The following is a 24,627-nucleotide window of genomic DNA, read 5'->3' as shown; positions in this document are numbered from 1 at the left end:
AACATTCAATCGACAAATTTTGGAAGGCAAGGTGAAGGATCTAGCTTCATTTGTTAACCACCCATATTTGTTGTCAAGAGTGTCGTGCTTGACCCACTTAAACTTGTGAATCATGGTGTCCATATCAATAAGATGGCCTCCTTTAACCGGCACATAAGTGTTGTTTTTGTTGAAATTCCGGTTGAAATGCTTAGCCAAATGGGTAACTAGTCCTCCATTGACAATAAAGGCGGTGCCTTCTTTGCCACAATCGACATTAAGCCATCGTTCAACCAAAAGTCTTAGAGCATTATATGGCTTGGTAAATTCCCTCCCAATGTTCAAGGCCGACTCAAGAAGAATACAATCGAGCTTGGTAAGATGATTTGTGCCATTTCTAGCTATCAAAGTATTCCCAATGACCTTATGCCATACTCTAATGCCCGGATGGTGGACTAAGAGAGCACGACAATCATGAAAGCGTATGAATTTCTTTCCAGAAATTGCCATCCAAAGGGGATCGGGGTCATACTTGATAGGAATCTTTGTATATTTCGGGTTATCACTAAGGCCTAATATCTTACCCAATTCGCCATGAGTTATGCGTCTATTAACATTTTCAAGACGAAACTCAATGTTGGTTCGAGTCTCCACCCTTGTGACTTTCAAAGAACTTAAAAATTCCAAGGTGAGGGAGGGGTATGTCAATTCTTTCATTGTAAACAATTTACCCAATCCCATAGACTCAAAGAAGGTTTTGGTTTGTTCAAGAACACCCAACTTTGATAATGCATCTTCACAAATAAACTTAGTAGGCATGATGGTTTTCTTAGCAAAGTGAATGAATTTCTCACTATGAGAGTCGGAAGTGAAAATTACCTCCGGATAATTGGATAATTGTTCAATGACCGGAGTTGTTTTAGTAGCTTCCAAAGGGGGATCTTGTTGTTGAACCTCCAACCTTGCCTCATAGACTACCAAAGCCTTTGCCAATTGTTTTGCTTGAAGAGCTAGTTACCTTTTGGAAAGTGTCTTCTTTTGGGGTGCCTTGTTGCCTCCTTTAGTTCTTGCCATTCCCCTTTGCTTGATTACACCATTGAAAGATTTGAAATCTTCAATTTTTAGTGATACCCAAATCGATTTAGGATGAATGAATGTTGCTTTGTATCTTGAAAATCGACTCAAAGGTTTTAAGATTTTGGTGTTTGAATCACTTGTTGTTGTAAAAGGAGTGATTAATTTTTGTTGTGAGGAAGTTTGGATTTGATTTGGTTGAGTTTAGTTGAGGAAATTTGTTTTTGTTGATGGAGAGGATGAGGGTTTTGAGGTTTTTGGTAGTGTTTGTATGTTGAAGAAATGAGAATGAATGGGAGAAGAGGGTTTTAAAAAAAAACCGTTATATTTGAAACTGCAGGGGAAGACGAGCGGACCAGGTGTCGGGACGCTCAGATTCTTCAAAATTTGGCTCAGGAAAAGACGCCACAGGACGAGCGTCTTTTCTGGAAAGACGAGCGGATTCTTTGCGGTGAGATGAGCGTCTTTCTGGGTGGACGCTCGGATTCCTTTACAGAGAAAATCCCAAAATTTTGCAGCAAAAAGACGAGCGTCTTTTGTGAAGGACGACCGTCCATAATAAGACGAGCGGTTTCTTAGCTGAGACGCTCGGATCCATAGACAGACCAGATTTTTGATTTCTGCAGCTCTACCAGATGAGCGTCTAGTAACTTGGACGCTCGGGTTTCTTCAGGACGAGCGGATTGTCCATTTGGCCGCTCGGATTCTTCCTTGACCACACGGATTCAGGTCCATCCGTGGGTACTTCGTAACCCGTGTCATTTTCATTCTTCAATTCTCGTGTTCTTCATTTTAGGGGCACTACAAAGGCATGAATAGCCTAGGAAATTGCTATCCCCACACTAAGGTAAAGCACTACACATCAATAAAATCATAAGTCCCTCTCTAACTTCTCTCAAAATGATGAATATCTTGATCAAGGCACAAAAATATAAATTCAAAAATGACAAAAATGCAATGTAATAATTGAAATGCAAGTTAGGGAGTTAGAATATTTACAAATGGTGGTTTAGGGAGGACTCCACCAAACTCTCATCCAATGTGAGATATCAAGGGGGCATGTTCAAGGTGTTGTTGATGTTACTCAACACCTTGAAGAAGTAGTCGAAAGCTTTCTCATTATCATGATAAAGGTCCTCAATAGATCTTTGCACTTGTTGTTCTCCATGATGGTCTTGGTTCATAGCATTACCAATATAGGGATTGAATATTCTTTCGAACTTATCATCCCAAAGACCGCAAACTTCGTCTACTTGATCATTAAAAATTTCTTGCGTTGATAGAGACAACTCTCCTTCTTTCTTGTCTTGGCCAATGAGGCCATCTTCTTCACTTGTCATGGGTGAGCTTTTCAAGCTCTCATTGTTGCTATTTCCTTGTTCTTTTTATGGAGCATCATCCACTTTCTTTTTCCATTGAAATTCCAACTTCTTCCTATCATCCTTCCGGCTATAGTGATCAACCATAAAACATGGCTCATGCAATCGGGGAGCTCTCATGGTCTTGTCAAGATTGAAAGTAATGGTTTCATCTCCCACTTCAAGGGTAAGCTCTCCATGCTTCACATCGATCACCGCTCCCGCGGTGTGCAAGAAAGGTATTCCTAAGATAATAGGAATGTTGGAGTCTTCTTCCATGTCAAGAATAACGAAATCCACCGGGATGAAGAATTTTTCAATTCTCACGGGAAAATCTTCCCATACCCCTAAAGGTGTCTTAGTTGATCTATCCGTCATTTGAAGCATGATGTTGGTACATTTGAGTTCTCCCATTTCTAGCCTCTTGCTAACCGAATATGGCATGACACTAACACTTGCCCCAAGGTCACATAAAGCTTTGTTGATTGTAGTGTCACCAATAGTGCATGGAATGGAGAAACTTTCCGGATCCTTGAGCTTTGGAGGTGAACTCCCTTGAAGGATGGCACTGCTCACCTTAGTGAAGGCAATAGTCTCAAGCTTCCGGATTGATTTCTTCTCCGTAAGGATGTCCTTCATGTACTTTACATAGGCCGGAACGTGATTGATCGATTCCGTGAAAGGAATCGAGACTTCTAAATTCTTCACAATTTCCATGAATTTTCCAAGTTGGTCATCAAACTTAGGCTTAGCTTGACGACTCGGGAATGGAAGTCTAATCACAATGGGCTCCTTCTCTTTAGCCTTTTCTTCACTTTTCTTTGAAACTTCTTGATTGGTGGGTTCTTCTTCCCTAGAGTTTTGCACAACTCTTTCCTTGTCACTAGCTTCCAAAACTTCATCCTCAACTTGCCGTTTCATGTCTTGGGGGATTACTTTGAGGTGGTAATTGCCCCTTCTGTCTTTGAGAGCTTGAAGATGCTAGTTGGGTCATTTGAGTTTCCAACATTTTTGTGTGGGCTAGGATGTTGTTGATGGTGATGTCTTTTGCTTGGCTATCTTTTTGCATTTGAGTGAAAAATTCTTGTTGATTGTTTTGCATTTGGAGGACCGCTTTTTGAACATCAAAACCTTGGTCATTTTGTTGATTGTATGGAGTTTGATTTTGATAACCTTGGTTTTGGTTGTAAAAGAGTCTTTGATTTTGGTTTCTCATGGGAGGTGGGGTGTATGTTGGTTGAGGGTTTTGAACATTTTGGCTTTTGTATGAGAGATTTGGATGGAATTTGGTGTTTTCATTGTAATAGTTGGAATAAGGGGTACCACTTTTGTATACTTGAAAAGCATTCACTTGCTCATTTGTTCCCCTACATTCACTTTGGTCATGTCCCAAAGTTTCTCAATTCTCACATATCCCACTTGGGATTGATGAAGATGCCACCATGGCATTAACATGATGCTTTGGTGATTTTGAGGCTTCTTCAAGCTTAGCCGTAGCCTTCTCAAACATCAAGTTGATGGTATCAATATGAGCACTAAGTTGAGCACCCAATTGAGTAATAGAGTCCACTTCATGCTTTCCTCCTCTAGTAGCCTTGCGAGGTCTACTATATTTTGAATTATGGACCGCCATTTCCTCAATCTTGTTCCAAGTTTGATTATCATCAACTTCGGTGAACATACCATTCGATAGCATGTTGAGAATGTTTCTTGAGTCTTCATAAAGACCATTCCAAAATTGTTGTACCAAGAACCACTCGCTAAGTCCATGATGAGGACATGAGCGACAAGTTCCTTTGAATCGCTCCCAAGCTTCATACAAAGATTCTTCGTTCCTTTGCTTAAAACCTGTGATTTGAACTCTTAGCATGTTAGTCTTTTCCGGAGGGTAGAATTTTTTGTAGAAAGCTAGAGCCAACTTCTTCCAAGAGTCAATTCCAAGAGTAGCCTTATTAAGGCTCTTCAACCATTATTTCTGTTGGAATTTGTGTCCTCCGACAATAATGCGATCACAATTGTCGATCATATTGATCACATATTTAAATCTCATAACAAGAATACGAAAGGGATGATACATTAAATATATAGTCAACTGGTCCACACATATCGATAATGATTGGCTGGCTAGAGTTTGACATTACTATCGTGCGACGGTGGTGATCAGTTGATCCCTTGACGTCACACCTAAAGGACGATTCCCTTAATTGAAAAAGGTTAATTAATTGTATGTCGATACAGATTTATTAATTCCTTAAAATTGAACAAATTATCATCATAAGAGAGAAAATGATATCTTATTATAATGTGATTAAATAAGATTTTGTTTAGTAATTTAAGAAGTTATATTACTAAAATTAATCGGTGTTTGCGAAACACGCGAGATGAGAATGATAAGTTAGTTATAATTACAAGATGTTGTGAATTATACTAACTAGTAATTAAATGACCATTTTATGTGAAAGTAATTTTGAATTACTAGTTAATTTGTTAAATGTGATTTATTTAATTTGGAAATGATATTTAATTTGTTAAATATGCATTTTAAATTAAAACATGACATAAGACATGTAACATGTCACATGACATACAATTGTACAATTGACAAAAATAAAATGGACTCCGTATTACACATCAAAACCGAAATTGGTGGGCAAATTTTAGAAGTTTTTGTCTTATTCATTTGTCTTATTCACTTGATAGTGACATGACTATGGACAAAGGCTTACACAATTTGTCTAATGAAGACAAAAAGGGAAAATAAAAATGGTCTATAATGCTCATGTGCCAACCGGTTTTTGGGCATAATATAGAGAGATTTTTCTCCATAATTCATTCTCTTATGTTTTGTGAAAACCCAACAACCTTCTCTCTCTTGTTCTTCATAAAATCAAGTTTTATGAATCAAATTTGTACAAATCAAACACTAATAATACTAGTAGTATATGAGTATTAGTAACTGATTTTAAGGTAAACCACATTACAAATATCTAGTACATGTTAGTTTGTGGGATTTTGGGATAGTCTTGGGTGCTACTTATTGGAGGGCTTCTATTTTGAAGTCATGAATGTTCATCCATTATTGGAAAGCTCAAGAACTAACAAGAAGGAGATCTTGTTGGTGCCCATAAGACCGAAATCTTATAGTAAGAACAATGATTTCTTCTCTACTTTTTGTTCATGTTTGCATGCGTAGGATCTAGAATTTATTTTATGATTAAATAAATTGTTTCATATATGAATATGTAAATTAATAAGATTAATTATTTCCAACAAGTGGTATCAGAGCCTTAGGTTGTTTTGCATGCAAATCGGTTATTGTTTTTCCGAGTTATAAGATTAACAAACAAAACTTATAAATTTGTGTTTATTATGATATATCACGAAATTTATTATGCATGTTAAAGTTTCTGGTCCTAAAATATTTTAGTATATTTTGGTTTAATTTATGGATTTTATTGTTCATTTTATATTATAATGGCATTAAAATATGATTTTTATGATAAAAATGTCATTTTTGGACGAAAAATAGCTAAACTTCGATTTTTCCAGTGGTTTTTGGATATGTTTTCACATATATTATATACTGATGGCCTGTAAACTTTCATAATTTTATGAGTTGTTATGCTCGAAATATGGATTTTTCATGTTAAATTCGAATTTAAATGAGAAAATAGGTTAATATGAGTTATATTTCGAATATGGTCATAGAAATTTAGTATGTTGTCACATGCAATTTTACAAGATGTGTGTAAAATATTTGGCTATAATGAAGTCTTTATGCATGATTTATGAATTTTTGATGAAAAATCACATAAATAGTGACTTTAATTAGTAAAAATGCTAAAACATACTTCATGACTAAGGAAAACTGTCACATGTTTCATTTTATCATATATTTCAGATCTAAAAGTGAAAAGTTAAGAAAAATAATTTTTTCTCATATTTTTATGATTATAATTGATAAATCCGATAAACCGCAACATTGTTTTTCTCGATAAATTTCAAAATTTTTAACCTAAGTTTTTGAACATTATGAGTGTCATGGTATTTTTTCCAGAATGTTCATGAGTTTAAAATTTCAAATTTTGAATTTATTTGAAATTTTTATGATTTAATTTGAAGTTTATGACATAATATTGTATTTTTGAGTCCATTTATGAACAATATTAAGAAATATAAGTTAATTATTGTCAATATGTTAGTGGAGACTAATTTTGAGTCCTAAGTTGGTTAGGGTAATTAACTTGTACATAAATATGAACTTATCTAATTATTGTGATTTTAAAAGGTTAAATCACGCAAATCCGTAAAAACCGATAAATATACGATATTGGCTCTTTAAAGGCGATTTAGCATAAAATTGGGCATGTTTATACATATTATAATGCTGCATTTTATTTATGATTGTCATATTTTAATTTTATGTAATTTTTGAATTATGTAATTTTACTTAGTATGGCCTTAGTTTTAATTGGTATTACCCGAAATGTATGGGAATATCGATTCGGTTGTAATTTATTATGATCTCGTATCACCGTTTTGTAATTTAATAGATTTATTTTATTTTTAATTACAAATGTATAATAGGAAATTATGTAATTTGTTATGTAATTTATTTATTCCGGAGTTCCTTGAAGACGGTGTCACTCGAGAAGGCGATCCATTAAAGAAAAGTATTGCCTTGAAATGCGTGCCAAGACCGAAGTTCAAGGGACCAATGGAGTTGGTTTCCGAATTTGTAATAGTTTATTAGATTTACTATTTTAGGAAGGCCATACTAGGATTTTATTTATGCTTTGCATTTTATTTATATGTTGCATGCATCGCTAAATCGCCATAACTAAAACATGCATTATCATTTAATCGAGTTATTCGACCGTGTCAATTACAATTATCGTAGTTCACCGCTTTAGTTCACTTAAAACGTGATAGATAATAAATTGACATGACCTCTCGCTAAAATAAACAATTGAGACTTAGCCTTACCAAAAATTAGAAACCATGAAAACCTATTTCATGAGGGAGTGCGCTCGGCCCTACCGGGGTACAAACCTTGTTACGTAGGGGAAGTGGGTGATAAATGTCTATCCACCGAATTCATGTTGATAAGGGATGAATCGGCCCTACCTTGCCCAAGTTGATATGGATTTGGATCATGGACACATTTATTCGAAATTTGGATTGAGCTCAACGGAAGTATTCGTGACCGTAGTCGCATGTGTTCCGGGCTAAAAATAAATATTAATGTAATTTTATCGACCAAGAGTTCTAAAAGTAGAATCGATTAAAGAGTTAATCCACCGAGTTATATTGATAAGGGATGAATCGGCCCTATCGTGCCCAAGTTAATATGAATTTGGATCTTGGAATCATTTATAATAGTTGGGTAGAGGTCACTATATAAATGTTCATATCTTGTTAAATTTATTTACAAGTATTATTATAACGATGAATGTGTTGTTTTCATTATTCCGTTATCGTATTGTTCTATTTCTTTACCTCAAATTATACGATATTATTTCGATTTTGAGTTCAAATCTCCATTAAAACATCGTAACTAAAGACAAAATTTGAAATTTTTTTCCTTCTAAAAACCTCGTATTATCCATTGTAAGGATCTCTTGTGAAGAGTATAGATGAAAGTTATTCGTGATCAAAAGGGTTTTTGATTTTCGAATAACATATCTACTTAAAATGAATGGTTTCTCATGTGCTTAATTGAGTTAAGTATTTTGAAACGTTAAATCATTTTGATGACTAGATTTGTTGGAAATCGTAATAGACCAAAATACCGCAACCACTTAAATGAAAGTTTTAAGACTAAACAAACGAATGAAGAGTAGTCTTCATGAATATAATTTTGCTTCTGAAAGCAAAGACTCATTGAAATGAGTGGGAGCATTCTCTTAAACCGTTAATAAAAGGATAAGGTTTTAAAGAAGTAAAATTAGAATGGAATTGATACAAGGTAATGTTAAAAGTAACGTTATTGAGAATAACAATACTAAACCTATCAATCCCGACCGATAAAGTTTCCATGTCTTAATTGTTGGACGCTAGAAAGGAAACTACTCCAAATTATTGAAGAATCAACAAGTTAGTTGTGGGACATCTAATGGGACCTTCTTCTTTAAATGTTTATTTGATTGACATAAATTTTGCTAGTACTACTTCGTCAATATTAGAAACCGGTGGTGGTTTTCATCATTGTACTTGATACATAGAATGATTAGAATATGACGACTAGCAACAATGATGTTGAGAGATAGAGTCATTGTGTAATCAATCTAGTTTTGGGTTTATAGTTGTACTTAATTATGACTATTAAGTGCATAAACTCTAAATAAGAATATAAACTTGTTAAGATACTAAAGAGGTTTCACTTTTGTGACCCTATACACCACGATTTGATGTATGGCTAGCCCATTATCAAGGTGATTATATTCTAAACCAAACTAGAATGACATATCATGTAGATGATGCAAGACTCAAATTGGTAACCCAAGATTAAACCTTAAATTCTCGAATGATGAACGCAAAGAGTTATCGAGTACTCTTGAAACCATTAGATCTTATGGTATATGCGTATCTTGTATTCAAGGCAAGATGTCTCGTGCCTTTTGGTTGAAAAGGAGATCGAGGTTGTAAATCATTGATCCAAAATAGGTTGATCATTTTCTTTTACCAACGATTTAAGTTGACGCTAATGTGTTCACTTAATAAGGTAAATAGAGAAATCTTTGAAGAAATTCAAAGAGTTCATGGAATCACGATTTAGTCGTGATGGGATTATCAAAGTAAAGACTTTGATATAAGCCAAATGAAATGTGATATAGTATCACAAGTTAATCTCTCTTAGCACGCATTATGGGATAATGTGTGGTTGGATAAGAACTCAAACGCTATTCGATATGGTTTGGACTTCAATCAAGTTACCTTGAGTTACTTGAACCTTTTGGGGAATTTTATCATTTTGTCTAAATTATTTTTCCACTAAATCTAAAACAATTCATATAAGATATGAAATGGTAGGGTACCATGTTTGTAAGTTTTCAAAAGAAACAAGTGCTCATTTTTCCTTACTATAATCACGAGTACAACAGGTTTGTGGCTCGTGAAGCTGTCTTTCTAAAATACAAGTTTATTTCTAGAAGACAGAGTGGGAGAAATTATTCAAGAGCCACAAAGAATGTTATGATTCAAGAGCCACAAAGAATGTTATGTCGCAAGAAACTGGTCTTTCTTGGCGACACGAGACGTTTTGTGTAAAACGTTGTTTCTTCAAAACCTAGGAGGTTAAATTCATCACTTGTTGAAGATGATGAATCCATGTTACTTTTAAGAAAGTAAAGAGCTTACAACTTACAAAGAAATTGTTTGATTCAAGTTACTTCTGGAAAGTAATGAACTTATGACTTACATGAGAGTGTTTAAGTCACAACTCAATACAAGGCTTAGAGCCATGAAAATACGAAATTAATTCCAAGTGAAATGTTAGATATCAAAGCTTGATTGGTGGCAAAGGGTTCTGCACTAGTTGAAATGCTTAAGTCTATTTGGATCTTTTAGGGATTGTGTTTCATTATGATGATATACATATATCGAGTGAATCTAAAACCCACTTCTTCAATTAGAAGGAATGTATTCAATACATGTCTTGAGTTTTGTAGATTCTTGCCATCCTAAGTTAATGTGAAACTTAAGAGAGAGTCTTGAGTAGGACATCAATGAGTTGGAATCAATGATTTGATCATAGTATGAAAATTTTTATGATAAGTCGAGAAGTTGTGTTTATACATGAAGTTTAGTGGGAGTTACGGAAATTTTAGAGTCTTATATGTGGATGACATATTGATCATTGCGAATGATTTAAGACTTTGGAGAAATAGAGTACATCTTTAATATCCGGATTTATGGAGATAAATCCACATGATATTAGCTTCAAATGAGGAGTCTTATGTTGATAAGATTCATGACTAGTTCAATCGAATTGAACATATTTGATTGATTCCATTTGCTTCCGCTGCCGAATCAATTAAATAGGAAATGATGTATAACACTTCATATACTTTGAGTATGATGAATTGTTTCAAATCGAATTTAAGTAATAGTTACCAAGTAAGCCATAAAGATTACCCTTAAGTGCTTGCAGAAGCATTAAGGATGTAATGCAAAGTGTTTTTGAAGCAATTTTGTGTAAGGGTGTTACACAAATGACAATTGACAATTGAGATTGCGCATGGTTTCTGACAAAACCATAATCAAAACACATTAGGATGGTTAAGATACCATTGTGGCTATGTTATCTAAGAAATAGATTTTCTAGAATCGTTCTAGGCAATAAAGAATAATGAGAAATATTTACAACGGAAATTGAGTACACTTGCAATCATGAGATGTGCAAGAAGGATGAGTCCCCCACACTGTGAAAACAGTGGGAGCTATTCTAAGGCTAGAGGGCCTATGTCTTGATTGGATCTCGACACGTACTCAAAATGTTTTGTAATGCAAATGTATACATTACAAAGGAAAACGAGTATGTAGTAAGGTTGAGTAAGGTACAAGAAGTTGATAAAACCTACTAACCAAAGCCTTCTCATAGGCTCAACATGATGAGTCATGACATTTCAATTGAACTGAGATGAACAACTACATACAAGATCAAATTAGATTATAGAATATGGAATAATAATCAGGCATTGACTATTTATATGTGATAATCGCATTTGTCGTTCGAGTTTTTTCTTAAAACTCTTTTATTATACTTTGTTACATCCAAACGGGTTGTATGACGATATTGAACCCCGTTAAAGTGAACCCGGATTAACATAGTATTCGCCCATAGTCACTTGTATGAGGTGACGTCTCGAAGTGACTAGAGTGTGATGCGATTGATGACAAGTTCAGTGCCATACAGTCATGTGAGATGACTAGTCGATCACATAGGCAGACTGTTAGGAACACTTTGTCGCGCAGTGACCGCTTATAGAGTTCTGGCAAATTTATATAGCCTGGTCGTGGCGAGAGCTACTATAGTATTCTAATGAGTCGATTCTTTTGACTAAAGACTGTTCGCCTAAGATGGCACAGTTTCAGATTAGCTTTGATTTATGTTACTACGACCTTCGTAAATGGGGTCAAATGGGCATATTTTGGGTTATGATGGTTGTGGCTAGTCGAAGGGAATAGTGCGATAGGAATTGTCCACCCCCTTGTCAAGGTTAAAACAATATCTCAGGGCCACTCGTGGAGTAATGAACTGGAAATGCGTGGCCACGCTCGGAAGGTTTCTATGGTAGAAAATTCCGGTCAATCAGTTATTCTCCAGATCGAGGAAACCACCCTCGATATGATCACTTGCAAGTACCACCCGAAAGACACCTTGCATTGAGTGGGAGATAGTAATAGGACAATAGAATTGGTGACTCACACTTGTCGAGGACAAGTGGGAGATTGTTGGAATTTGTGTCCTCCGACAATAATGCGATCACAATTGTCGATCATATTGATCACATATTTAAATCTCATAACAAGAATACGAAAGGGATGATACATTAAATATATAGTCAACTGGTCCACACGTATCGATAATGATTGGCTGGCTAGAGTTTGACATTACTATCGTGCGACGGTGGTGATCAGTTGATCCCTTGAGGTCACACCTAAAGGACGATTCCCTTAATTAAAAAAGGTTAATTAATTGTATGTCGATACAGATTAATTAATTCCTTAAAATTGAACAAATTATCATCATAAGAGAGAAAATGACATCTTATTATAATGTGATTAAATAAGATTTTGTTTAGTAATTTAAGAAGTTATATTACTAAAATTAATCGGTGTTTGCGAAACACGCGAGATGAGAATGATAAGTTAGTTATAATTACAAGATGTTGTGAATTATACTAACTAGTAATTAAATGACCATTTTATGTGAAAGTAATTTTGAATTACTAGTCAATTTGTTAAATGTGATTTATTTAATTTGTAAATGATATTTAATTTGTTAAATATGCATTTTAAATTAAAACATGACATAAGACATGTCACATGTCACATGACATACAATTGTACAATTGACAAAAATAAAATGGACTTCATATTACACATCAAAACCGAAATTGGTGGGCAAATTTTAGAAGTTTTTGTCTTATTCATTTGTCTTATTCATTTGTCTATGACACTTGATAGTGACATGACTATGGACAAAGGCTTACACAATTTGTCTTGTGAAGACAAAAAGGAAAAATAAAAATGGTCTATAATCCTCATGTGCCAACCGGTTTTTGGGCATAATATAGAGAGATTTTTCTCCATAATTCATTCTCTTATGTTTTGTGAAAACCCAACAACCTTCTCTCTCTTGTTCTTCATAAAATCAAGTTTTATGAATCAAATTTGTACAAATCAAACACTAATAATACTAGTAGTAGAATTATATGAGTATTAGTAACCGATTTTAAGGTAAACCACATTACAAATATCTAGTACATGTTAGTTTGTGGGATTTTGGTATAGTCTTGGGTGCTACTTATTTGAGGGCTTCTATTTTGAAGTCATGAATGTTCATCCATTATTGGAAAGCTCAAGAACTAACAAAAACGAGATCTTGTTGGTGCCCATAAGACCGAAATCTTATAGTAAGAACAATGATTTCTTCTCTACTTTTGTTCATGTTTGCATGCATAAGATCTAGAATTTATTTTATGACTAAATAAATTGTTTTATATATGAATATGTAAATTAATGAGATTAATTATTTCCAACAGTTTCGCGGTACCAATTAGAGAAAAAGGAAATAAGTCCCATCGAATTTGGTCTTGAGTCACTCCGGTTTGTGAAATCGCATCACAATAGTCACAAAAAGTCTCCATGTGAGAAGGAGGGTCTTCACTAGGCATCCCCCAAATTGGCTTCTTTCGACTAATTGGATAAATGCGGATTTTGCAATGAAATTTCCGGTTAAGTGTTGTGGTGTGGGAGTACCATTGGGTAGGTTCTCCTCGGTTGGTACGGAATGTGATGAAAACTTAGGCATTGTGGGATGATTGTGTGGTTGATTTTGTGTTGGGTTCTCCTCACCTTCTCTTGCAAAAGGGTTGATGAACTCAATAGTATTTGGTTGAATATCTACAACCTCACCAATACCTCTCAAAGTATTTCTATCAATTCTTCTATTGGTTGTCAAAGTCCTTTCAATTTCGTGATCAATGGGTAACAAGTTACCTTGTGATCTTCTAGACATGCAAAATATCAAACAACTCGAAAACAATTAGAACAAACCGTGAGGAGTTTTACTTCCCCAAGGCAAAGAAAGACACAACTAATAACAATCAAAGAAAATCAAATCAAGTTAACATCGTCCCCGGCAACGGCGCCATTGTTTTGGTCGGTCTGCTTTGAGCTTAGATTTCGGTTACTTGTCGTTAGAAGCACCTAGACCAAAACAATATTTATAACTTCACAAACAACTCTACTACTAGTAAAGAGGCAAGTAAAGGTCGGATCCCAAGGGACGGGTATTGATGTAGGATTTTCGATTGCAAGTAGTGGTGTCTAGGGGTGTCACAATTTGGGTTGAGATAAGAAGATCACTAAACTAAATAACAATAAAAGTAAACAAGCAAGATGGCTAAAATGAGATGTAAACAATTGATTAAAAACACTAGGGTGTCATGGGTTCATAGAGGATTCATGGGAATTGATCATACAAACATATTCTCAAATTATAAGCAAGCAATTATTGTTGTGATAGGATCGAGTTGGTTTATATCTTACAATCCTAGGAAGGTTTGGGTCCCAGAGCCGAATCTATTAGATTGTACAACACCTACAAGTCGACTTAATCCTCCATACTTAACTATATGCATTGTCTAATGAGAGTCGAGTTGGTTTATGTCTTACAAGTCTCATTGAAAAGGTAAGTGATGGGTAAAAAATGCAAGGATTCATAGGCTCGCATTTCATCAAACATAACATGTGCATAAGTTGAGATCACAACAAGCAAGCAAATAAATTATGTTAACATATTAGATTAAGTATGGATCATCCCCCATGTTGGTTTCCCCTAATTCCCCATTAATCCTAGTTAAGGAAACTACTCACTCAGTATCAAGTTTAACATGTTAACAAGGTTTTCAATCATATTAACAAAGCAAAACATGATGGATAAATAAAGATGATTAACAATAATTAAAAAGGGATTAAGAGAATTATACCTAATGATGATTCCAAAATAATAATGCAAAGAATAATAGAAGTACTTGATGATTGATGGAAGGTTGTCAATCTCCCAATAAACCCAAATAATTTTCAATTACCCAAAATAAAGGATGAACAATAGAGAAATTAAGGAAATGAGATTTGTATTAAGACTTGATTAGAAGTTGATTACAAGATTAAAGAGAGATTAGAATAATATAAACTACTCTAAAGATTGATAAGAAGAACATGATAATCTAATTAGACTAATGGGGTATTTATAGTGGGGATTAGGTGCACAAATTAGGGTTACCAAGGGCTTAAATGACGATTAAGTCCTTGAGGAATCGCTCCTCTCAAGAAAATATACGGGTCTCCTTTTAGCTAGTCTTTCAAAAATATGCGCATCTCGAATGGAGAAACAAGAGGACGTGTTGCACTGGAGGACAATCCGAGCGTCCAAAAGGTCGGGACGAGCAGATTGTGTAGGTGTTGGACGAGCGGCCTGGCAGCTTGGACGAGCGGCTTATTGAGCTTCTGGACAAGCGTCCTGATAGGTGAGACGCTCGGATCTTAGTCCAGCGTGCCATTTCTTCTTTTCTTCTTCCAACAATCCTCCGGGATTTTGTCGGGGATGCAAGGATCTTCTTCATCATTGCCCATCTACTACATTATGTACAAAGGCCTTCTAGTCTTGTCTTCTCTTTGATGCTTGGTCATTAGATTTGATCAATTTAGCTCTATTTTGCCATGAAAATGCAAGGTTTGCACTCCTCTCCTACCAAGGAAACAAAACCTCAAAGAATATGCAAAACAAAGGACTAAAGATAGTAAATGACCCAAATATGCACTAAAAAGCATAGGAATGAGGCTAATTCGGGGACTAAATATGCTTAAATATTGATCACATCAATACACGACCTTTTTCGAAAATAAACAAAACAGTTTTCTTACTCTAAAACACGGTTTTTGCTTTTGTAAATAAAATCAAAATTATGCTCAAAGGTCTTACTTTGAAATGTTGCAAAGTGTAGAGTATTTATAGAACAAGAGGAAGCAAGACACACGGTTTCATCGAAACCCTAGTTGGTCGAAAAATAAGATATGTAAACAAATCATATCTTATTATTTCTATCCTTAAAATCTTAAGAGATAATAGAGAATAACTAAAAGATAATTTTATCAATTATTCTCTTAATATCTTTTCCTTAAATTTTATGATATGATAAGATTTTCCATAACAAAAATATCTTATCATATATAACCATATCAAGCTAAATATAAAAGATATGTTAAGATAATTCTAGAGAATAAAATCTTAACTATAATCAACTTATATCATTAAGCTTACACGAGAGAAACACGACTCATATGCCTCGTTTTTCGTGAAAACCCTAGCTTGAAATTAGGTTAGATTTAGGGTTTAAGAGTGTGTAGTATTAGAAACCCTAATTAGTAATATGACATAACTCATAAGTTGGTTCAACATAATTGCTAATTATAAGCTTTAAATAAAACCACACTTAATATGAATATAGGTTTCCTTGTAATATAAATATTTCTACTAAAGACATTTAAAAGTACAAAAGCAGTTTTCTAAAAACAATTTAAAAACTATTTTGTCGTGTATTATAAACTTCACATCTCAATGTTATAGTAGAAGAGCTATAACATTGAGCTCTTATATAAGCAATGTTATAGCTGTGAGGCTATAACTTTACCAATCTAAGAAGTGCATTCTTACGTTACCATTACGGGATAATCACCTACATTATTCTAATCTTCGTAGGAGATCTTCGAATGTAGGCTTGTTCGTTATTCAAGCTTGATCAATCTTTAAATGAGCTTCATCTTCTCATGAATGCTTGAATAATTCTTCAATATCTTTTAATATCTTGATCCTTGATTGAGGGTTGATCATAATATGTTCTTATATACTTCCATCATAATTCTTTAAAGCTTGCGATTAGTAAGTCCAATCTAAAAGACTCAACAAACAATTACCCGCAACGAGTATATAAAATATCAAGTACTCTTGACATCATCAAAATATAAACATATATATATCTATATGGTTCAATAAATTAACATGCCAATATGCTTACAACAACAATAATAAACCATGAACAATAGTCACCAAACACAACTAGTAAGCACTTAAGGCAAATAAAGCACACAAGAAACCCTGCATATAATTGTTGAGTAGCTAGCCTACCTTTGTGCAAGTGTCCAAGCTCAGCAAATAATATTAAGAATGAATAATGAGAAAGCGCAAAAAATAGAAAGAGAAAGCGCAAAAAATAGAAACCCTAAAAAATACTAAAAACTGCACTGCAACCATGACGGCTGCGAAATCCGCATCGGTTTCTTCATCATCAATCAATAAAAATTCCAAAAATAGTAATAGTAATCAGTTTGATTGTCTTTCTCATAATAATCTTGAAAAATTTCCAGTTCTATCCCATCCAAAAGGTCCTTCCAGCACTGATAAAGGCAAAGAAAAAAGTGTCCATGAAGTTGTGGGTATTCTGTCTCTGGTGTTGGAGGACATAGTTGAGGATGAAGAGTCTGCGGAGGAAGAGGAAGCTGAAGTTCTTGAGCCTATTGAGGAGGAACCTATGCTTAGGTTCACAGCTGAGGAGGTGCAAACGGAGCTTAACTTTTGGAAAAACTTTGTATACAGCTTCATTCTGGGTGCAAATACACCATGGGAAATCGTTGAAGGCTTTATTAGGAGGCTCTGGGCTAACCATTAGGTAGACAAGCTTTCTTTTTTTACCTAATGGAGTCTTTCTTGTTCGGTTCAAGACTAAGGCTGCTAGGGATGCAGTTCTCAATTAGGGCCATTTTCTGTTTGACAACAAGCCTCTCATTGTCAAAGCTTGGACACCTGAGACTAAGCTTGTGAAACATGATGTGAGGTCTGTCCCTGTGTGGATTAGACTTCGTAAACTTCCCTTGAAGTTCTGGGGTAAGGGAATCTCCCGTATTGAAGGGCTTGTTGGTGAGTTTATTAAGTGTGATATGGCTACAGAGGAGAAAACTCGACTTGGATATGCTAGGGTTATGATAGAAATGGTCTTTGGAGATAAATTGCCAGGGAAAGTTCGGTTCTTGGATGAACATGGTGCTTTTGTATAGATATAGGTTGAGTATGAATGGAAACCCATTATATATCCTACCTGTAAGGGGCTTGGTTATGAAGGTACTGAGTGCAGGAAGGCTAAGAAGAAAGGACCACAGACTAAGACTGGGAAAGCTCCTCCTCAACCAAAAGTTTGGAGGCCAAAGGCTCCTGCTGTTAAGACTGTACATCAACGAACATCTGTTGTACAGACACCAGTGGCAGAAGCTCAATCCCGGGTCCTTGTGGATAAACCATTAAAAACACCTGTAGTCTGGCATCCCAGTGGCAAGTATACTATGGGTCGTACCCCGGCTAGACCCATTGTGAGGATGAGCAGACAGGAAGTTACAGATGGTGGATATAGCATTCATAAGTTTGGTCAACAAACATTCTTAGAAGCTTTGAACAAGACTGGCTCCCCAGAGGATGGTATTGGGACAAGTGGTAGTGATCCTCCTTTTGATGGTGGGGGATGCATAATCTAGGCTTTTGGAATGTTAGGGGGCTTAACAATCCTAATAAACAAAAACAAGTTCGTAACTTTATACATAATCATAATTTAGGATTGTTTGGCCTCCTTGAGACCAAGGTTAAAGCCTTGTCTCTAAATAGTGTGAGTGGTATTGTGCCTGCAGGATGAAGTCTAACCACTAATAATAGATGGCATAAGGGTGCAAGAGTCTGGGTTATGTGGGATCCAAATATTTTTGATGTTAATTTTTGTGACTACTCTGCCCAATGCATTAATATGAGGGTTATTGAGTGTGCTTCTAATAGGAAGTTTTGTTTGTCCATGATCTATGCATTCAATGACTTAACTGCTAGGATTGACTTATGGAAGCAGTTAACTAAGTTTGCCTTGACTGTTAATGAGCCATGGGCAGCATGTGGTGATTTCAATTGTGTGTTGTCTGATGCTGAAAGATTAGGAGGCACTAGTAGTGATGCTGAAATAGAGGATTTTGCTTCTTGTATTTCAATGTGTGGATTAATGGACTCTCCTGCTATGGGAGCCTTTTTCACATGGACTAACAAGCAAGATATTGCCACCAGGGTTTATATTAGACTTGATAGAGTCCTTATCAACAAGGCATAGGGTCAGGATATGCAAGAAATATATGCTCATTTTCTTCCAGAAGCCAACTTTGGCCATACTCCTTGCCTACTGAAGAGCTCTAGTCAAGTGATGATTCATAAGAAACCTTTTAAGCATTTCAATATGTGGGGGAAGTCTGATCTTTTTCTCCCTAATATGCAGCATTGGTGGCTTAGTTCTTGTCATGGGACTAAAATGTATAGGTTGGTGAGGAAAATGAAATAACTCAAGCACCATCTCAGAGCTTTTAACAGGGATCATTTTGCTGACATTGAGAATACAACAATTATAGCTTTGAAAAATTTAGAATATATTCAAACTCAGATTGCTTGTAATCCCACTGATGGTTTTTGGTTGGAAAAAGAAAAATTAGCAGCAAAAGAATGTCAAGAACTTCAGCAAGCAAGTGCGAGTATCTTAGCCAGAAAGCTAAAGATGCTTGGATCAAAGATGGGGAGAACAACTCAAAATATTTCCATGGAGTCATTAGAGGAAACTTCTTAAGAAATCAGGTTCTCAGCATTACTGGTACCAATGGTGTTGAGTATTCTGATCAATAAGGAATTCAAAATGCCTTCCTCACTTACTATATTAAGCTACTTGGCACTGAGACACCAACTGATGCTGTTAATGTCAAAATTATTAGAAGGGGAGCTACATGTTGAATGGATCATTATGAGATTCTATTGAAGCCTGTCACTAGGAGTGAAATCAGGGATGTTATTTTTTCTATTCCTGAACATAAGGCGCCTGGTCCTGATGCATTTTCTAGTGCCTTTTATAAAGATGCCTGGAGTGTGATTGGAGATGAGGTCTGTGATGCTGTACTGGATGTATTTGCTACAGGTAAGATTATTAAGCAAATTAATGCTACAACTCTGACCTTAATTCCTAAAAATCAGAGGCCCACCAAGGTTACTCAGTTCAGGCCAATAGCCTGCTGCAATGTAATCTACAAATATATCTCTAAACTTCTTTGCAGTAGACTAGATTTGGTCTTGCCCGACCTTATAAGTATGAATCAAGGGGGCTTCATAAGAGGCAGAAGCATTGTGGAGAATATTTTGGTGTGCCAAGACTTAGTGAGAATGTATAATAGACAAGCCTTATCACCTAGATGCATGTTTAAAATGGACCTTATGAAGGCTTATGATTCAGTCAGCTGGACTTTTGTTGAGGAATTCCTAAAAGCCTTTAAGTTCCCACCAAAATTCAGAGGTTTGATTATGGAGTGTGTGTCAAGTGCTTCATTCTCAATCTCACTTAATGGGGATACTTTTGGTTTTTTTAAGGGTAAAAGGGGTTTGAGGCAAGGAGATCCTATGTATGGAATACTTGAGCCGCATCTTGAGTTGTGCCACTGAGAAGCTACCTTTTTCATATCATCCACTTTGCAAACCACTAAAATTAACTCACCTTATGTTTGCGGATGATCTATTGTTATTCTGTAATGGTGATGCTAAGTCTATGATGGTACTTCTCAGAAGTTTTTCTTCCTTTTCTAAGGCCTCTGGTTTGCAAATGAATGCACAAAAATCCTGTGCCTACTTTAATGGAGTCCCTAAAGACCTTAAGAAGGAGATCTTACTCATCTCTGGATTTACTGAAGGTCAGCTTCCTTTTAAGTATTTGGGGGTTCCAATCACAACAGGGAGGCTTTAGAGGAAGGATTATATTGTACTCATTGAAAAGATAGTGGCTAGGGTCAGAAGTTTAGGTGCAAGAAGACTATCCTATGCTGGTAGGTTAGTCTTGGTTGATTCTGTCCTATCAACTATGTATAATTAATGGGCCTCATTGTTTGTTCTCCCTAAATTAGTACTGCATAGGGTGGACGCAATTTGTGGGAATTTTTTGTGGGAAGGCAGCACTGAGTACAGTAAGGCCCCTAAATTAGCTTGGCACAAAGTGTGTGTGTTAAAAAAAGAAGGTGGATTAGGTCTGAAAGATAGTGAGAAGTGGAATATAACAACTGTTGGCAAGCTGGTCTGGTGGCTAGCTGTCAAGCCTGATAAGCTCTGGGTTAGATGGGTACATCATGTGTACTTAAAGGGTATGCCCTGGAAAACTTATGAGATTTCTAAAAATACTTGCTGGTATTAGAAGAAAATTTGTCATGTGAAGGATATTATCAAAGAGGGTTTTGGTGATCAGGATTGGATCGTTGGTGCTGGTGGTTATACAGTGAAGCGTTGCTAGAATTGGATTAGAATTCAGAGGCCTAAGGTGGAATGGTACAGATCCATCTGGAATTCAATGGCATTACCCAAGCATACCTTTGTAGCCTGGATGGTGTCTAATGAAGCTCTGATGTTAAAGTCTAGACTGTACAGATTGAATATATCTCAGGATGATCTATGTTGCATTTGTTCCTTGCATGAGGAGTCTCATCAACATTTGTTCCAGGGGTGCATATTCAGCCAGACTGTAATTCAGGAAGTTGAGAATTGGTTGGGTTCATCAATAGGACAGCAACATGACTGTCTCCAACACATTGCCAAAAGAAGATGGTCTAAAATCAGAAAGAGAATTGTTAATGCTGCTATTCAGGCCTGTTGGTACCTGATTTGGCAGTACATGAATGAGGCTAGGTTGCTCTCTCAGGTTCCCAGACCTGGTTTGGTTGCTCGTGAGGTGCAGTGTATAGTTAGTCTTCGAGTCAGGAATTATGTACCATTAACTATCTCAAACAAGGATAGAGAATGGTTGCAAAAGATGCACTTTGTTTAGTTTTATTTGCATTCCTTAATGTTGTATTGGTAGAAATTATCTTGTGATGTACTTTGCTATTATCAATGGAAATTCTTACATTTTGGCAAAAAAAAAAAAAAATGGTTCCTCGACAAATATGTCACCTATACAAAACGAATAACACACAATTACTAACTAACTAAATAAATTACAATACGTAACTAAATAAATTCGTCTCAACTCTACCCATGCCCCCAAGGTAAAAGGCTGTTCTATCTCACATTAAATAATCTCTTCAATAAAAAGACATGTTAAATAAGATGGTTACTTGTGGTTACTTGGGAGTACATAGAAGTGGAGAGTAAATGAGCTCATATGCTCAAATAGCAGCTCATTTTCAGCATCCCTGTATTCAGCTCGGAACATACTGAATGAATGGTGAATATTATAATTGATGAACGTCCGTGCTCACGGTCATAATGATAATCAATGTCAATATCAAGTGAATATATTAAACAACATATTACCAATTTGATGGCCACTTCCTAGAAAAGTGCCTACCAGTGCACATCCTTCAGACACAACGAGATGTATTATGCTACATAGGCAGGTAGCAAAAGCGAGCCAATACACATCCGTGTCACGGCCTAAATCTGTGTTGGACAACCCTCCAACACAGCTGTAACACCCCCATACTCCAAGTGCCTTACCAGGACCACTCAGGTATAAGGATGCCACCATCTCGGTTACCCGAGGCATGATAATCATAAGACAATGAAGAAACATACTTTATTAAATAAGTTTAAGTGATTACATTACAAAACCAACTGTAAGCAAAATACAACTGTTCTCAAACTATAAACCAACTGAAAGGAACTGTCCTAACAAACACAACGGAAGACTAAAGACTCTGATATGTGATGAATCCATCCCCAGCTAGATCCCACGCGTATCCAAGATATACCGCTAAGCAACCGCTCACCACCCCGAATGGATCACCACGAGTTTTTAAAACATTTAAACGGGTCAAGACTAATCACACAATTAATATACATGTCACAATAAGATAAGCAGACAGCTTAAATGTCACACATACACAACCCACCAACTCCAATCATCTCAATCACTGACTGTCCACTGGACCAGCCCTGCCAGTGGGGGACCGCAGCCGTACCCACCAAATCCCCGCTCCATATAACAGTGAGCGATAACCCTGTCCATTAATGTGCACATCCCCTTCCGTGGCGGGTTCCACGAAGGGCGAAACTAGGGCGTGAAGCCACTCCCGCAAGTGACTCCACTCAGCCGAGAACGCATCTCGAGAACCATAGGCAACCAATCACAATCACAATATCAACAATCGTCTGAATCTATCAACAGTGTACAATCACAATCACAGCCGTCACAATACAATTACTATATCAAACAATCAATCTTAACACATCAACAATCATCCCATTATGGGACTAATACTGAGTAGGAAATCCTACCTGGAAAGCAACACAATCATCAGACGATCTAGCAGCTGTCTCAAAACCTCTCCTTTACAAATCCTTCTCCTATCACATAATCACATAATCACAATCTAACCATAACAAATCATAAAAACCCCCAATCCCAAAATTAGGGTTTAAGCAAATCAAAGGAAAGACAATAAAAAGGGTACATAGATCTTACCCTCGACGCAAGGAACTCAACGGTATAAACAACGACAAGAACTGACCGTCTGAACTCCGGGAATTGCTAAGAATGCGATTAAGAAGATGAACTTGTTTGCTTTCTCTCTTAAACAGAAATTTAGGTTTTGGAAAAGTGATTTGGAAACAATGACGGAAGTGTTTTATACTTTAATCGCATTATTAACAAAACCCGACAAAACAGCCCCCGTAAACCGGCTACTCGATCGAGTAGCTAAGGTACTCGATCGAGTGCCCCCTTACTCGATCGAGTACCCTAGTTACTCGATCGAGTACCCAACAGTCGAAACTATTTTATTTCGCAAAACTCCCTTACTCGACAGAGTAAGGCCTACTCGATAGAGTACCCCAAGACTCATAAATACGGAGTATTACAGTCTTCCCTCCTTAAAAAGAACTCCGTCCCCGAAGTTCAACCCATACATAAAAACAAACATACTAACTCGATCAAGACACAACAACGTGACTAAGAACTCAAAACAAAACTCCAACCCAAACATGAACTCGTAACACCAACTCCACTAACTATTCCTACCTCCACAACATGGCTCACGATATCGTATCCACTCCATTATATCCCTCTCCACACTAACTCCTTACACTACCAAAATACTCATAACATCAAACGGAATGTTACATTCTACCACCCTTAAAAGGAACTTCGTCCTCGAAGTTTACTCAGACTCATAACACCATCCTCCAACTGTCAACACTATATAAAATATTCTCACACTTCGAAGCATCACACTACTACAAGCACGGCCATGGCCTTTTATAAGTATCATCCACAAAACAAATCCCTCCTTTACGCTACGCTAACACTCTACTTCCAATTATATTACAACATGCACCACCATGAAACTCTCTTTTATCGCATCCTACTCCTCTTAAGACAAATGTTACGTCCTCGTAACTCACTAATACTAAATCCTAGCTATATCGTGTCATTATCCTCATCACCACCGCATGTCAAAGATAACCACTTATAATCTAAACACTCGCCATGCATATATCCAAGGCTCTCTTACTTAAACATTCCTCATACCTCAACTCATTCGTCACACCACCTAACCTATACCTCAAAATCTTTATCTTAACCCAAAACTTCAACTTTTCCACATTACCGCAACATGACATACCTCTCTATATAAAGCACCTATCTCCCAAACGCATAACTCACGATCCACACTCGTTACGTACACTCACACTAGATCCTCCAGTTCTTTCCTTCATTACCGCAAGACACATACATAACCTAATATGACACTAATTCCCCCAACACCCTACACTCACTGTCCCAACAAAAGATTATGAACCACCTGCAGCTTTCAGATCATTACCACACATGTTCTACGGACCACTTGTCATTTTTATGTCTACTAAAGCCTTATCTAGAACAAGATC

The 24,627-nt window shown here is 36.2% G+C and overlaps 1 protein-coding gene and 1 non-coding gene across 2 annotated transcripts; both read left to right on the top strand.

Moving 5' to 3' along the window:
* Window positions 1–4,174: 4,174 nt before the first annotated feature.
* On the top strand, window positions 4,175–4,281 carry LOC141617811 (small nucleolar RNA R71). The gene has a single exon (XR_012531216.1). It is a non-coding gene; the product is annotated as a small nucleolar RNA R71 (small nucleolar RNA).
* Window positions 4,282–21,091: 16,810 nt separating this feature from the next.
* Window positions 21,092–21,565, top strand: LOC141586257 (uncharacterized). Its single transcript, XM_074407433.1, has one exon. It carries the CDS (start codon window positions 21,092–21,094, stop codon window positions 21,563–21,565), a length of 474 nt encoding a protein of 157 aa, XP_074263534.1.
* Window positions 21,566–24,627: the final 3,062 nt, after the last annotated feature.

The sequence above is a fragment of the Silene latifolia genome, chromosome 1 (genome assembly GCF_048544455.1).
Source record: "Silene latifolia isolate original U9 population chromosome 1, ASM4854445v1, whole genome shotgun sequence".
NCBI lineage: Eukaryota > Viridiplantae > Streptophyta > Magnoliopsida > Caryophyllales > Caryophyllaceae > Silene > Silene latifolia.
Note: the sequence above shows the minus strand (reverse complement) of the source record. Positions and strands in the feature narration are given on the sequence as shown.